The sequence below is a fragment of the Coccinella septempunctata genome, chromosome 2 (assembly GCF_907165205.1).
Source record: "Coccinella septempunctata chromosome 2, icCocSept1.1, whole genome shotgun sequence".
Classification (NCBI taxonomy): domain Eukaryota; kingdom Metazoa; phylum Arthropoda; class Insecta; order Coleoptera; family Coccinellidae; genus Coccinella; species Coccinella septempunctata.
The window spans coordinates 30912214-30924947 of NC_058190.1; the positions used below are offsets into that span (position 1 = coordinate 30912214).

At 31.8% G+C, this 12734-nt stretch overlaps 4 protein-coding genes across 9 annotated transcripts in view; 2 read left to right on the forward strand and 2 right to left on the reverse strand.

Moving 5' to 3' along the window:
* The window catches only part of LOC123307808 (dynein heavy chain, cytoplasmic), a 42632-nt gene extending 41375 nt beyond the window's left edge, over nt 1–1257 (reverse strand). For both annotated transcript variants that reach the window (XM_044890249.1, XM_044890250.1), the window contains exon 1: nt 826–1257. In XM_044890249.1, coding sequence (XP_044746184.1) covers nt 826–1072 — 247 coding nt within the window. In that variant the 5' untranslated portion in view covers nt 1073–1257. The remainder of the gene's footprint in view (nt 1–825) is intronic.
* Nucleotides 1258–1462: 205 nt separating this feature from the next.
* Nucleotides 1463–3449, forward strand: LOC123306788 (CDK-activating kinase assembly factor MAT1). Its single transcript, XM_044888931.1, has 2 exons — nt 1463–1719; nt 2266–3449. The coding sequence occupies exons 1-2, from the start codon at nt 1596–1598 to the stop codon at nt 3084–3086; spliced, it is 945 nt and encodes a 314-aa protein (XP_044744866.1). The 5' UTR covers nt 1463–1595; the 3' UTR covers nt 3087–3449.
* A 1658-nt stretch (nt 3450–5107) lies between these two features.
* Nucleotides 5108–8347, reverse strand: LOC123307654 (ras-like protein 2). Its single transcript, XM_044890048.1, has 4 exons — nt 8102–8347; nt 7801–7888; nt 7538–7725; nt 5108–7411 (listed from the first exon to the last, which is right to left on the reverse strand). Exons 1-4 carry the CDS (start codon nt 8204–8206, stop codon nt 7190–7192), a joined length of 603 nt encoding a protein of 200 aa, XP_044745983.1. The 5' UTR covers nt 8207–8347; the 3' UTR covers nt 5108–7189.
* Nucleotides 8348–10679: 2332 nt separating this feature from the next.
* Nucleotides 10680–12734, forward strand: part of LOC123306805 (transcriptional activator Myb) — a 58496-nt gene continuing 56441 nt past the window's right edge. For 4 of the 5 annotated variants that reach the window (XM_044888955.1, XM_044888957.1, XM_044888956.1 and 1 more), the window contains exon 1: nt 10681–10859. In XM_044888955.1, coding sequence (XP_044744890.1) covers nt 10819–10859 — 41 coding nt within the window. In that variant the 5' untranslated portion in view covers nt 10681–10818. Of the gene's footprint in view, nt 10860–12734 lie in introns of all 5 variants that reach the window. The other variant, XM_044888958.1, reaches the window with a different exon arrangement.

Genomic DNA, 12734 nt, shown 5'->3' on the forward strand with positions numbered 1-12734 from the left:
AAAAAGCAGACATTTTCCTTTCATTTCTTATCAGAAAGTTTAATTATTCTAAAACATTGTCCATCTTCTACATTCGAAAATTTAGATTATAAAGAAATACACTTTTACTAGCAGTGCTTGGTAACAGTGTTCAGTTTCTATATATTCATGAAGAAACAAATGTTTTTAATTTTGTATTAAAATTTTTTATGTCTTTCCACATAAATTCATTCCAGCAATATTAGCCATCGAGTAATATTAGCCAAGGTTAGGACCCAAATTTCAGGAGTACATTTGCCATGCTTCATTAATATATTCAGTAGTAATCTTGTTATGTATAAACCGAAAAAAAATTCCAGTATTTTTTCTTCTACAATTTTGTATGTTTTGTATCATTCAATTTTATGAGTATCTCTCACAATGAGCTAGGATCACTGGCCAAAATATTGTAAGGGTTTAATTAAATGCATCGATCTAAGAAACTTATTTTGGGTGAAATTAGAAATATTCTATTTTGCCAAAAAGTCAACGAAATAACTCTCATAACCCTCATTGTTCTAGAAATAAATTATAACAAAAACAGCATACTTCTAGATTTGAATATATTGCAATTTAGAGATATTCAACGATGTAATTGGCAAAATTGCAAATAAATTTAAAAAACTGTTGATGTACCTATTGGGAAACCAGGATTGTAAATGATTCATCCATAAGCGTATGCATAAATGACAATTAAATTATGATTAAAGTTCAAGTAAAGTATGTTTGTAGGGAGCACTTCAATGCAAAATGATAAAAAGAAACAAAAATCATCATAATGAAATCTTCATAAGGTTTTCCTTATACCTTTTGATGAATTCCTTTGAACATATAATGTTGAAACAGAAGGATCCCCTATAAACTTCCTGATACATTCCTGGTTGATCTTATCATCAAGAGCTGCCAATAAATTAATGGGTTGAGCTTGTCCATCATCTTCTGGTAGTAAAACAGTAGCCGCTTTTATGATATAATTTTTGAATGTAGTGAAATCTACCAGTGCTACATTTTGAGCCTCTGGAGTAGATTCACTTGCTTCCAGGGAATCTCCCATTGTTTTTTAAGACGACATACGCAATAGATATATCTATTAATTCAAATACACATATTCAAACGACAGACAAACAAAAATTTCATCAAGAATTATATTTTTTAACGTTTTTCAAAATACAGTTCACTTTTCAATAACGGCACTTCAAAAATCACTTGCCGAAACTTTTAATTAATTAATGACATCATATGTCATCAATTTGATTTTGATTTATCCGGTTCGGTACCGGTTACATTAGGGATACGAGTACAAAACTCGCCCAATCGATACGAAGCTTCTTAACTACTGGACTCTTTGGAGGGTAGATCTACTCTACCAACTCTTTTTTCGGCATTTTTTTGAGTCTTGTCAAATTTATGGAGGGTAGTTCCATAGTTAATCGAAGGTCAGAGCCGTCAAAGGCAATTTTCTAACCTATATCTTTTGAACTTTTACCCCGTATTTTGATTTTTCACATAGCAAACAAATGCAAACGAGAGAGTTTCTATAATATTGCCATTCCAGTGAATTAAAAAAACCTTCTAAGATGGAAGATTTTGTTTGTCCACGATGTAGAACATCAAAATTTCAAAATCCATCACTGAAAATGATGGTAAATGTTTGTGGACATGGACTTTGTGAAAACTGCGTAGATTTACTTTTCTTGAAGGGTAGGTTTTTGTTGAACAAACGCATTTAATATATTCATGGTATTAAACTAAAGTATGAATTGGAGCGATTGTAATATCTTGGTCGTGCTCTGTATAACTTTTATCAGAATTTCGGTTCATGTTCACCTAACATCAATTTGTTCAGAATTAGGTTGGTAGTTAAAGCACAATATAAGCTGATATTGTAGGGATATTTTGAGGAAACCTGTGGATCAAACAAAATTTTTTGATAGGGATAGGATTTGGGTTATGAGATTTGGATATATTCAGATTAATTGTTCATAACTGACTTGAAACACATGCCAAGATGTATAAGTCATTTAATTGTAGTGATATACACTAAATTGAGTTTCTGAAGATTTTGATATTGACAAATGAACTACTATGGAATGAGATAATTTTAAAAACCTAAGGCTAGTGTGAATAGTTTGCTAGTGATTTGATTCTATCTGCCCTTATGAAGTTATCAGCTTCGGTAGAATCAGAGAATATAATTCATAATGAAAACAACTTAACCTTTTATGAATTGAAATATTTTCCAAACAGGTTCAGGGAATTGTCCAGAATGTCGAATCCCTCTACGAAGAAATAATTTCAGAATTCAGTTATTTGAAGATGCAACTGTTGAAAAAGAGGTTGATATTCGAAAAAGAATATTGAGAGATTTCAACCGAAAGGAGGAAGATTTTAAGAGTCTAAGGGAATACAATGATTACTTAGAGGAAGTTGAAACCATTATTTATAATTTATGTAATAATATAGACGTAATAGAAACAAATAAGAAAATTGAGCAGTATAAAAAAGATAACAAAGATGTGATCCAAAAGAATAAAGGCAAATTAGGTAGAGATGAATATGAGTTAGAAGAGCTTTTGGAACTTGAAAAACAGCAAGATGAATTTAGACGTAAAGAAATAAAAAATGAAGAAATTCTTGCAAAGAAAAAGAAGATTAAAGATAAGGAGGCATTATTGGACGAGTTGATGTTTTCAAATACCAATGCGAAAAATATTTTGGAATCGTTTGCTGAAAAAGCTAAGGAAGAAGAAGTTAAACCACCGCCCCAAAAAATGACTCAATTTTCAACTGGAATTCAATTTGGTAGACAAAATCAATCAATGTTTCTACCTATACCAAATGATGAAAGCCCATTGTATAGCCACAAAACTATCAGTTATGAAACTAAAGGTCCATCTCCACCTAATGATCATGATATTATTTCCAAAGGATTCCTTAGTAATGTGAGATGTGAAGTTGAACAAGAGAGAGCTGGAGGATTCCAATCTACAATCTCATGTATGAGAGCAATCCAAGATGCTTTGTGTGGATTGTATCATACTAAGAAGCCTCTTGTTCATACTCATTGAGTTATCTATATAGGAGATTTAGTTTAATTTTTACCTATAAATTGTTATTATGTTGAAAAAACAAATATGGAATGTGACTTATTTTACATAAATCTGTTCTAATATTGGAAAACCATACAGTTTACTTATTAGATATAGATTTTTCAAATAAATAAAAATTTCCAAGCTATTTTCAGAATAGCACCAAACTATGTTGAACTTTTGAGTATTCAACACAAAATTAATACTCAATGGTTAAAGTGACCTCAAGTAGTAATTTTGGAATATATATTTTTTCATTGATTTCCACTTGTTTCAAATGAAATGTTAAACTCTTTCCCCACCATTGAATAATCTGAAACTGTTATTAAAATATACTGAAGATTTGGTATTTTTTTACAACAAATTTTTTTTACACATGGTTATGTAAGAGTTATTCGTGCAACCAGTTGGGAAAAGCGTTAGTTTTCGCAGTGAACGTATTTCTCGCTTCGCTCGAAAAATAGTGTTCCCTAACGTGTTTCATACAATATTTTTTTCTAATTTTGAATAGAACGTTACTATGAATTCAAATTAAAAGTACCAAAAACGGCTTTAAAAGCTTCTGTCGGAGATTCCTTTAAAAACCATTATACATACAAGGGCATAAACATTACTTGAATCCTTCAAAATCGTCTAGTGACGGCAATTTTTCACTCCGTTACTATGAAAGCAGGTATCGTTTCATCATCAGTTGCGAAATATTTTACTTTGCGTGACTGGTTCCAAAAAGTGAAACTTTTAAAAACCGTCGCTTTATATGTCAAAATTAGAAAAACTACATTCAACATTTCGTGAGAATCATCTTATGTAATCCTATCATTCAAATATGTCTTAATGTGCAAATTAAAAAACTGACAAAAAACTGGAAGATAAGGTCCAAAAGAAATAATGCTCCTTTTGCAAAAAACCGATACTTACTTTCAGATTTCGTTAAAAAAAAAAATAAATACAAAAATTGATATGAATGAACTGTCATTCTGAAAAGGTGAAAATGAAATAAACACTTAGCTTGGATTGGATAAATTATAACTAACAGTTCATTATGAGTACGTTTCAAGGAACTTCAATTTGCGATCTCATATGTTTTGTTTTTTTTCATTTGCCTTCTATCGAAATTATGCTCAGTTTGCCAAACGACACGGGCGCGCATATTCCCTTGATTTACAATTTTCAAAATGCGGTTGTTAAATTTCAATTTTCTATTAATCTCATTTCAGACCTCTCAAGTTTATTTTCTGGTCTAGACTATATGAGAGTGCTCATATTTTATGCTAGGGGAAAAAACATTAATTGTGAAATTATTAGATACGTTCGATCATTTTTAATATTTTGAAATCTTGAAAATTTTTTCCATTTCGACTCTTTGATTTCAATTCAGAACGGTACATTCAAAGTTATGGCAGTAGTTATCATGGAGGTTCCTACCTCCATAGTTATGTTTTGACACTGAAATGTTTATTGAGGCTACGAGGAATCGCCCTCAATAAGGAATATTTCATATCAAGAGATGCGCGTGGATGGAATTTTTAGAAGTCTAGCTCTCGCAAGGGGATGGACCCTATATTTTCTTTCTTTTTGTGCGAGTAATGGTACTTCGAGTATATACGCCACTGAAGCACACGATTGTATGCTTGATATTTTTGTGCTTAGTGTAATGCGAGTTTATACGTAGACTAAACACAATGGGTTGAGACGAGAGAAAAGCATGTTGGTAAAGGACCTTCATGGAGAAAAGGAAGTTACAAAAACACTTCTTCTCACAACACTCCGTCAGGTTTTGGAAGTGTCCCTAAGCAAGTTCATTAAGAAATTATATTACATGTCTTAGGTTAGTACCTAGTGATGCGAATCTGTCTAATTCTCAGTGGATCCCCATGAGTTCCTGTGAGCTAGGGTGTCGATGTATCAACAATTTTATCCCCTACGCGAAAGGGACATCCAAAAAGTCCGTGCCCTGAGGCAATTGCCTCCTCGTAGTAAGGTTCAAAGAAAAGTTCACCTTCATCATCAATAACGATTCCGTTTATTGCACAAAAATTAGATGGAATTCAAACAACATTTAAATATTGGCAGACAGCTGCCCATTTTTCACAGAAAAGCTCTCATGTTTTGTTAAATCTCAATTACAATTTATTCAGGAAAATGATAAAAATATATTCTTCATAAACAATATATCAATAAAATTGAATATCTTAATTAATATGTAAATGTAAATAGCATCTGAATTAAAATATCTGTATTGATCTTCCAATTTATTATAAAAACTATTTTATTTGGGTCACATGGATTCAAGGTAAATTAGATTTTATTAATATATCTCAAAATTAACACCAAGTTTGTTTTTGATGTCACTAAAACCCTTGTATATAAAGGTCTATAAACAAGAATAAAACATAATATTATTGTACAGTTGTTCAGTGGTTAGTTTATTATGCAATTGACATTAATTTTTTTACTTCTGCCTATAGATAGATGGCAGTGAATTTTTTCCAGGATGAAAAGATTTCAGTCTGGAAAACTTCATTGAGAATGTTGCGTATTAAAATTGGTATATTTATTGTACTGTGTAATATTTAATACAAGAGATCTTTTCATTATGAACACCAGTTTCTAGAATCATACCTTAGCGCTGATAGAGATAAATATACACTTAGAAAAATATTACTCTTATAAAAATAAAATTGGTGTTTCCAATAACCTCCACTTTGATAATTCACGCATTTTCCACTGAAATGTAATTTTTATCAAATATCCGGAACATGAATTGGATACACTTATCTAACTCAAAGGAGAGATGCTTCACAAATTCAAAAAGGAAAATTACTAGATCCATTCTAGATCAGCAAAATATATATTCAAAAAGAATATGTAATTAATTACATATATTGAATATGAGTGTATAAGAATAAATAATTATTTTATGTGTTAATAGACACATATTACAAACATTCAAAAACGATTTGTTAACATCAATTCAGTTTTAATATTCTAATAAAATGCGTTTCATAAAATATAAGAGAAAAATCTGTCCAAGAATCTCCCCAAATAATTAAACACAATGGTAAGGACTCTGTCTCCTCTACTATCATTTGCAAAGTGATGATTATTAAAAAATTGGATATCAGCATATCCAATTACTTACATCATTTCAGGGTGGTTCATAAAAAGTGTCCACTAGAAGTATTTACATAACCTAATGAGATTTTTATCCGAAAATTTGAATATCATAACGAATGACCGGGACCTATTTATCTAGAATATTCTTGTTTTGGAGAAGCCTATATTTTATTACATGATTGGATTTTCTACAATCTTTCAACTACAGCATATTTGAATTTCCCCATACCCAAACCTCAAGGTTCTGGTGATATTAATACATTTGTCTCAAATTGGATGTAAAGTTTCAGGTGAAATTGAACATCCTCGAGAAACATTCTGATTAATTTAAGGTCTTCTACAGTGTGTCATTAATAGAGATTTACAGAAAAAAAATCTACTCACTAGATACTTCTACTGGACATTTTGCATGAAAAACCCTATATACTGTCAAAATATTGATAGTAAAAATCAATTATCTGAAAGTCATAACTGTATAAACCAAAAATATAAAAATGTCCTTGAATTTAAAAAAATCTTGTCACAAACTTTTTTGCAAGATATTTTTGATCTTCATCACCAATCAGCTTATTCTTCAAAATTTTTTGAGAAGTGATTTTATATTTTTATTCCGAGTATGAATAATTGTATATGAACAGGCAATGAATAAGCAATGCTTTCAGTATATTGGTGTGCAGTTAATTATTTTTTGATTATTATGCGAATAAGATACATAAATTTGTGTTGAGGATATTCTTGTCCTATCAACATTGTGATGTTGAAACTTTCTGGATAAAATTCAAATGAAATTGAAGATATCCTATCGAAAGAAAAAAATATCAAATCATGTTTCTTCAACAATTCAAAAGATAAAGAGTAGTTCTGATATGTTAATTAATGTCTTCAAAACGCATTTTCTTAAAAAAATAATATAAATTTCTCTCATAAAATCTTATTGTGATGCTTCTTTCACCCTAACTAATTTTTTAAAGAACGCAGCATTTCTTCTTGTTCCTCTTCATGTAACTAGGTTTGAGAGGTGGCCTTTCAGACATCTGAAATTTTCTCACAACCCTAACCAATTCATAGAATGCATTATCAACATTCATCTTCATTTTGGCACTACACTCAATGTAAGGAATTTTCAGTTGTCTAGCTAATTGTTGTGCTTCTTCTTGATATACTGTTCTTTGGTGTTCCAGATCAACCTACCAAGGAAAATGAATATAACGGCAATAAATCAATGATAATGTTGTCAAATTACTAATACATAGTTAATGAAAAACTAGTGAATTTGTTATGTTTATATGCAGGGGTTTCCTAAAGAATTATACCTTATTTCCAACCATCAACATTGGAAATTCATCTCTATCTTTAACTCTGAGAATTTGCTTATGGAATTTGTATATTTCTTCGAAACTAGATCTTTCAGTCACAGAGAAGACTAGTAAGAAACCTTCACCGGATCTCATGTATTGTTCCCTCATAGCACTAAATTCTTCTTGTCCAGCAGTATCCAAAACTGAAATGATTATGAAAGTACATCCAAATCAGGGTGTAGCATTTAAATTACTGGATTACAATAATATTTACATACTGTCAAGTTTTGCAGGAATTTCATCGATAACACATTGTTTGGTATATGAATCTTCAATTGTAGGATCATAGTCTGTTACAAAATAGCTCTGAAAAATACAGATTGTTCAAAATTTGTGTAGGATATATGCTTACAAGGTTGCAGATACTTCACTCCTTATAGGGAAGTGAAGTTTTCATTTCAAATTCCCAATAGTTTGGAATGAAATTGAAGTTACTAACAACAAAGCATTAATTAACTATGAGTATTCTATTGAGTTCAATCATATAATTCAGAGGGAAATTGACAGGAGTATTATTACTTGAATAAACTGCAAAGTGATGGCAGATTTTCCAACACCACCACCACCAACGATCACTAATTTGTAAGTTTGATAATTGATGCCTCTATCATTAGGTTTCGACATTGTGTTAAAGTATTTTATTACTACGATATCTATGTAATTAAAATAACTTATTTAACACAAATGAACTCTATACAAGTTACACCTACTAACGAACAGAACTTCAACTCAACTTATGAATTAACACAACTCCAAGACCAAAGATTCTGAGACATATGTCATAGAAATGCGATTATTTCACATTCGATTCGAATTCTGTGATGATATGCACCAGAGGTGTATTAATGAATATTTTTTACATCATTCATACACAAGCCATCTTTCCAAGATATACATTATGTTCATTTTTCAGTTATCCATATAGTGGCATATAGGTAGCCGTAAAATAAACTTTACAATATAGCCAATCCATATGCATGGTGGATTTATATTATTTATTTTCCCAACAGTGTCAGCACGAAAACTGCCAACCCAAATTGGATAATTCTTTTTTTGTTATGTTAGTTATTGTCGGGTCAAGGTTTATGCTACGAAATATTTCAGAAAAAGTCGTGAGGAAACAAAAAAGGGTTTGATTTTTCTTCCGGCACATCGAGCAATCATAGAGTATTTTTTGTGTGGATTTTGACAATGGATTAATACACAGATATTTGTCCAGGTTGATTCGCGGAATTGGGTAATAAGGAAACAGAAGATTCCGTAAATAAGAAATCGAGGATGGGTTGTCCCAGTTTTTTCATTAGTTATATGCATATTAGACATAATGGGTTTAGTCTATGGTTATATGCTACCCGTGCGAAGCCGGGGGTATATAAATTCGCAGAGTGTTCCTAAATTAATGCGGCAAAATTCAGGGGGTGATTGCTCATATGAAATTAAGATGGGTCTTATCTGCAACAAAATTTCCTCAGCTAATTCTTTTCCGAGAAATCACCCCTAAAAATTGGTGATTAAAATTACCTTTTAATTTCTTTTTCTAAAATTCCAGTGAGGTTAGAAACTTGAAATTCTTTTTTTTTTCGTGCACTAGCAAAGGGCTAACCCCGGGTATTTTTTCAATATTCCTGTTACATTATGCGAGGGTGGAATAAGCAACCCTTACTTTATTCAATATAAAAACTTTTTTCAAGATGAATAAATTAAAATCCTTGTTTTGTTTATAAATGTTTTTATTTTTGAATTTTTTTCCCAAAAAGCCATTAGCTGAAGAGAAAAACTATATTTAAAAATTATTTTAATAAATTGAGTGGAAAACAGCACAGCTGTAAAATGTGGAAGGATTCATAATACATGTTGGAAAAGACCACCACCAGCCAACATAGACGAATACTGGAATTAAAAAAAATAAATAAAAACTGCATTTTAGTCACCACTATTTAGGGGTGATATTTCGGAAAGGGGTGGGCTGAGGAAATTTTGTTATAGGAAAGATCCATCTTAATTTCATACCAGCATTCACCTCCTGAATTTTGTCGCATGAATTTAGTTAGGCACAACCTGTATATCCATTTCAATATACAGATCAAATTTGATTTGATTAATACATATATAATGACAGATGTAATTCTGCATGTCGTTACCATGGTTATATCGTTGGCGTTCGGTGCTTACAGACATAACAGAATTTAAATTACTCTTTAAGATTTGTGTGCGGGAAAAACTCCCTTCCTGTTACACGCAAATGCGTTCGGGAAAGAAACATTTGTATAGAAAAAAAAATTTTGAGTATCGCCAAGTAGGTGATTCTAATGGCCGAATATTTATTTCAAAATGAAGTGTATTGTTTCCCAAAATCTGCTTCCAAATAAACTAGTAATGTAGTCCCCATTAATGAATAGGTAACATATATTCATGCATATAATACAGAAGAAGAATGATTATTTTTCATGAATAAAATAAATGAAAGAGGTATCGGTTCAATAAATAAGGAATATTCCAGAGACTCATCTTTTTGTACTTCCGGTTGTACCGAAAGTTGTGCGAAATTTTGTTTTTTCAAATGGGGTACCCTCTACATTATTACATAATATGTGCATTTATTACTACATTTTTGCATTCTCCTGAAAATGTTAACTACAGTTTATCTGATGAGCTTCCTCCAACTCAAACCTTTTTGCACAAGGTTCTGGAGATTCACTGTTTCTTATCCATTAAGTAGAAGGTGGAATACAGGATGTGGCAAAATGTGTGAAAATAAAAAAAAGTCTGGCATGAACTAATGAACATATAAAAGGAACGGGGAGCGATGACAGATTATCAAAATTTTAAAGAAGGTAAAGATCAAGAGATCAAGAAGGTCAGGAAGATCAAGAAGAACGCTGAGAAGTTATCTTTGGAATCAAAGAGGCGATTAATACAATAATTACTCCTTTCTCATTCTTTCTTTGTGGTCCAGAGTCTCTGATTGTTTTGTGCGGTTCATAGAGTCTATGGTTCGGCTAATATTAGGTGGAATTGCTCTATTACGGCCCTGTCTATTGGTGTTCCAGCCTTCATCAGTCGCGCTTGCGTTCTCGGCCACCTCGGCATCTGTCAAATCTTAACGAAAGAAACGATCTTCCTCATTCGAATTTTCAACTGTAAGACGTCTAGTCCTTTCGGAGTGTTTAGTATCAGTGTTGTTCAAGAAATTTCGGGTATAAGTGACAGTGGCCCTACGGGGCAAGTTTGAGGATATGGCTCATTTCAATTATCCAAACATTACTGGAGTGGAAATGTGAGTTGAGAAAATTCGTTATCTTGTAGTTAAGTAGAATTGCGGATAAACAAAATTTGATAAGGAATGTATCTCTTCAAAATCTGTCATGGTTTTGTTTACCTATTCCTCTAGACTTATAAAACATTTTTTCATCAAGTTAGCCCAGATTCATTTGGATATTGCCTATTTTGTTTCAAAAATTTTTATTTAGTTGGCGCCATCTTTACGACTTTGACTTTTATTATGGTTCAAATTGAAAATGTGGAAGTAAACATTAAAGTTTTGAACTCATTAGATAATAGATTATATTGTTCGGTAACGCTTCTCGTAGTATGCTGAATTTGATTCTATTATTACACGAGAAAGACTCCTGCATTTTGACAGGTTTTCAGCGGGAGGTAATGAAGAGGTTAGGTTTCCAGCTCTTTAAAGTGATGATTATGTGTAAACAATTGCCGAGTTTCTTTAATCCATACCATCGTCATACCCACATTATATTTTAAGATAATTAATATTTCATTAACGATATCGTGTTGAGTGTTTGAGCTCTTCAATTCTGAAATTGGTCGATTTTCAGTATGTACCATTATCTAAGTACATGCATCGATTCAGATCACGAATGAAAAATGAACGCATTTCTACTTTTTACATCGACTCATTCTATAATTCTCTGGATTTATGTTGGAACATAGTTCATGGCGATATTATTTAATTATCCAGTTTGTTGCATTTTATGGAACACAACGTTGATTTATTCCAAAATTATCTCCTTCCGAACGGATTAACGTTTGTAGTCACTGTTACGAAAACTAGATTCATGCACATGCAAGTCTCTACTTTCCTCCTAACTGAATTGAATTCCACATTAAGTGTCGATTGCCAGGAAAGATATTCTGCCCTCTATTTCCTCATGCTTTTTTTGCAAGATGAAAAGTTTTGAATAATAGATAACGTTTTGGCCATTCTACCATAATTTTATTCTAAATTTCATTTTTCGTAGCCCTGCTTAATTCGTTAGAATGATGAACAAAATTGGTCATAATTTATGTGACTTTTTTCATTACTTTGAAGGTGTACTAAATGTATAATCATGGAACAATTTGTCACTGCGTTCTCCCGTTTTGTTTTCATTATTGGATCTTAGACTTGCAAAGAGTGTAATTTTAGTTATTTCTAAGCTTAAAACCTCTGTTTCAACTCAACGTAACTTTGATGTACGTAGGTGGAATAATTTTGATGAACAATGAGATGACCACGGCCATATGGAGTAGCTGCTATTATGCCGACAAGATGAAACCATTTAAATATTACATAACAAATCCGGTTTTCCCACCGTCGTTTCATTCATACTTCAAACAGTCGCTAAGAAATTCAACCTGTGAAGATCTGATTGGCGCCCTGCTTTGATCGATGCTGTTCTATTGGCGGATTCGCGAGATTTGAATACGAAATACGTTGGATATTTGCCCGTTATGATGTAATCTGAATCGTAAATTGTTTATAACTTCGAATGTTTGCGATAGAGGAAATGTTTCGTTCTTCGAAATGGCGATAGGTCGCGAAAAATACCCGGAATTTGAGTTCGTAATGTCTTCAGTCCAAGAGATTCGAGATGTGGGTCTAACATGCAATTAAATCGATGGATGGGTATATGTTTATCGGAAACTCAATGAGGAATTGATCCATTTAATTCATTAATTCAGAATCGGTTCTGGAACAAAATATTAATCATTGCGTAGCTATGAATTTAGGTGACTTTCATACTTGATGAAGTTTCATGGGCCCCACTTTAATTTTTGATTGAGATGTTCTTCTGCAACTTCAGTTTCAAGTATTTTTTTTCGAAGGAAATAAGAATAATTAACACAAACGACTAGTTTTGATTTATATCGT

What these genes read in the sequence shown, in the direction of transcription:
- LOC123306788 (XM_044888931.1), top strand. Translation starts at nt 1,596, where the DNA reads ATGGAAGATTTTGTTTGTCCACGATGTAGAACATCAAAATTTCAAAAT. An exon ending in AGATTTACTTTTCTTGAAGG is followed by an intron (nt 1,720 to 2,265) that starts GTAGGTTTTTGT and finishes TTTTCCAAACAG; the next exon opens with GTTCAGGGAATTGTCCAGAA.
- LOC123307654 (XM_044890048.1), bottom strand. Translation starts at nt 8,206, where the DNA reads ATGTCGAAACCTAATGATAGAGGCATCAATTATCAAACTTACAAATTA. An exon ending in TCACTTTGCAGTTTATTCAA is followed by an intron (nt 7,889 to 8,101) that starts GTAATAATACTC and finishes TGTATTTTTCAG; the next exon opens with AGCTATTTTGTAACAGACTA. An exon ending in AATTCCTGCAAAACTTGACA is followed by an intron (nt 7,726 to 7,800) that starts GTATGTAAATAT and finishes TAATCATTTCAG; the next exon opens with TTTTGGATACTGCTGGACAA.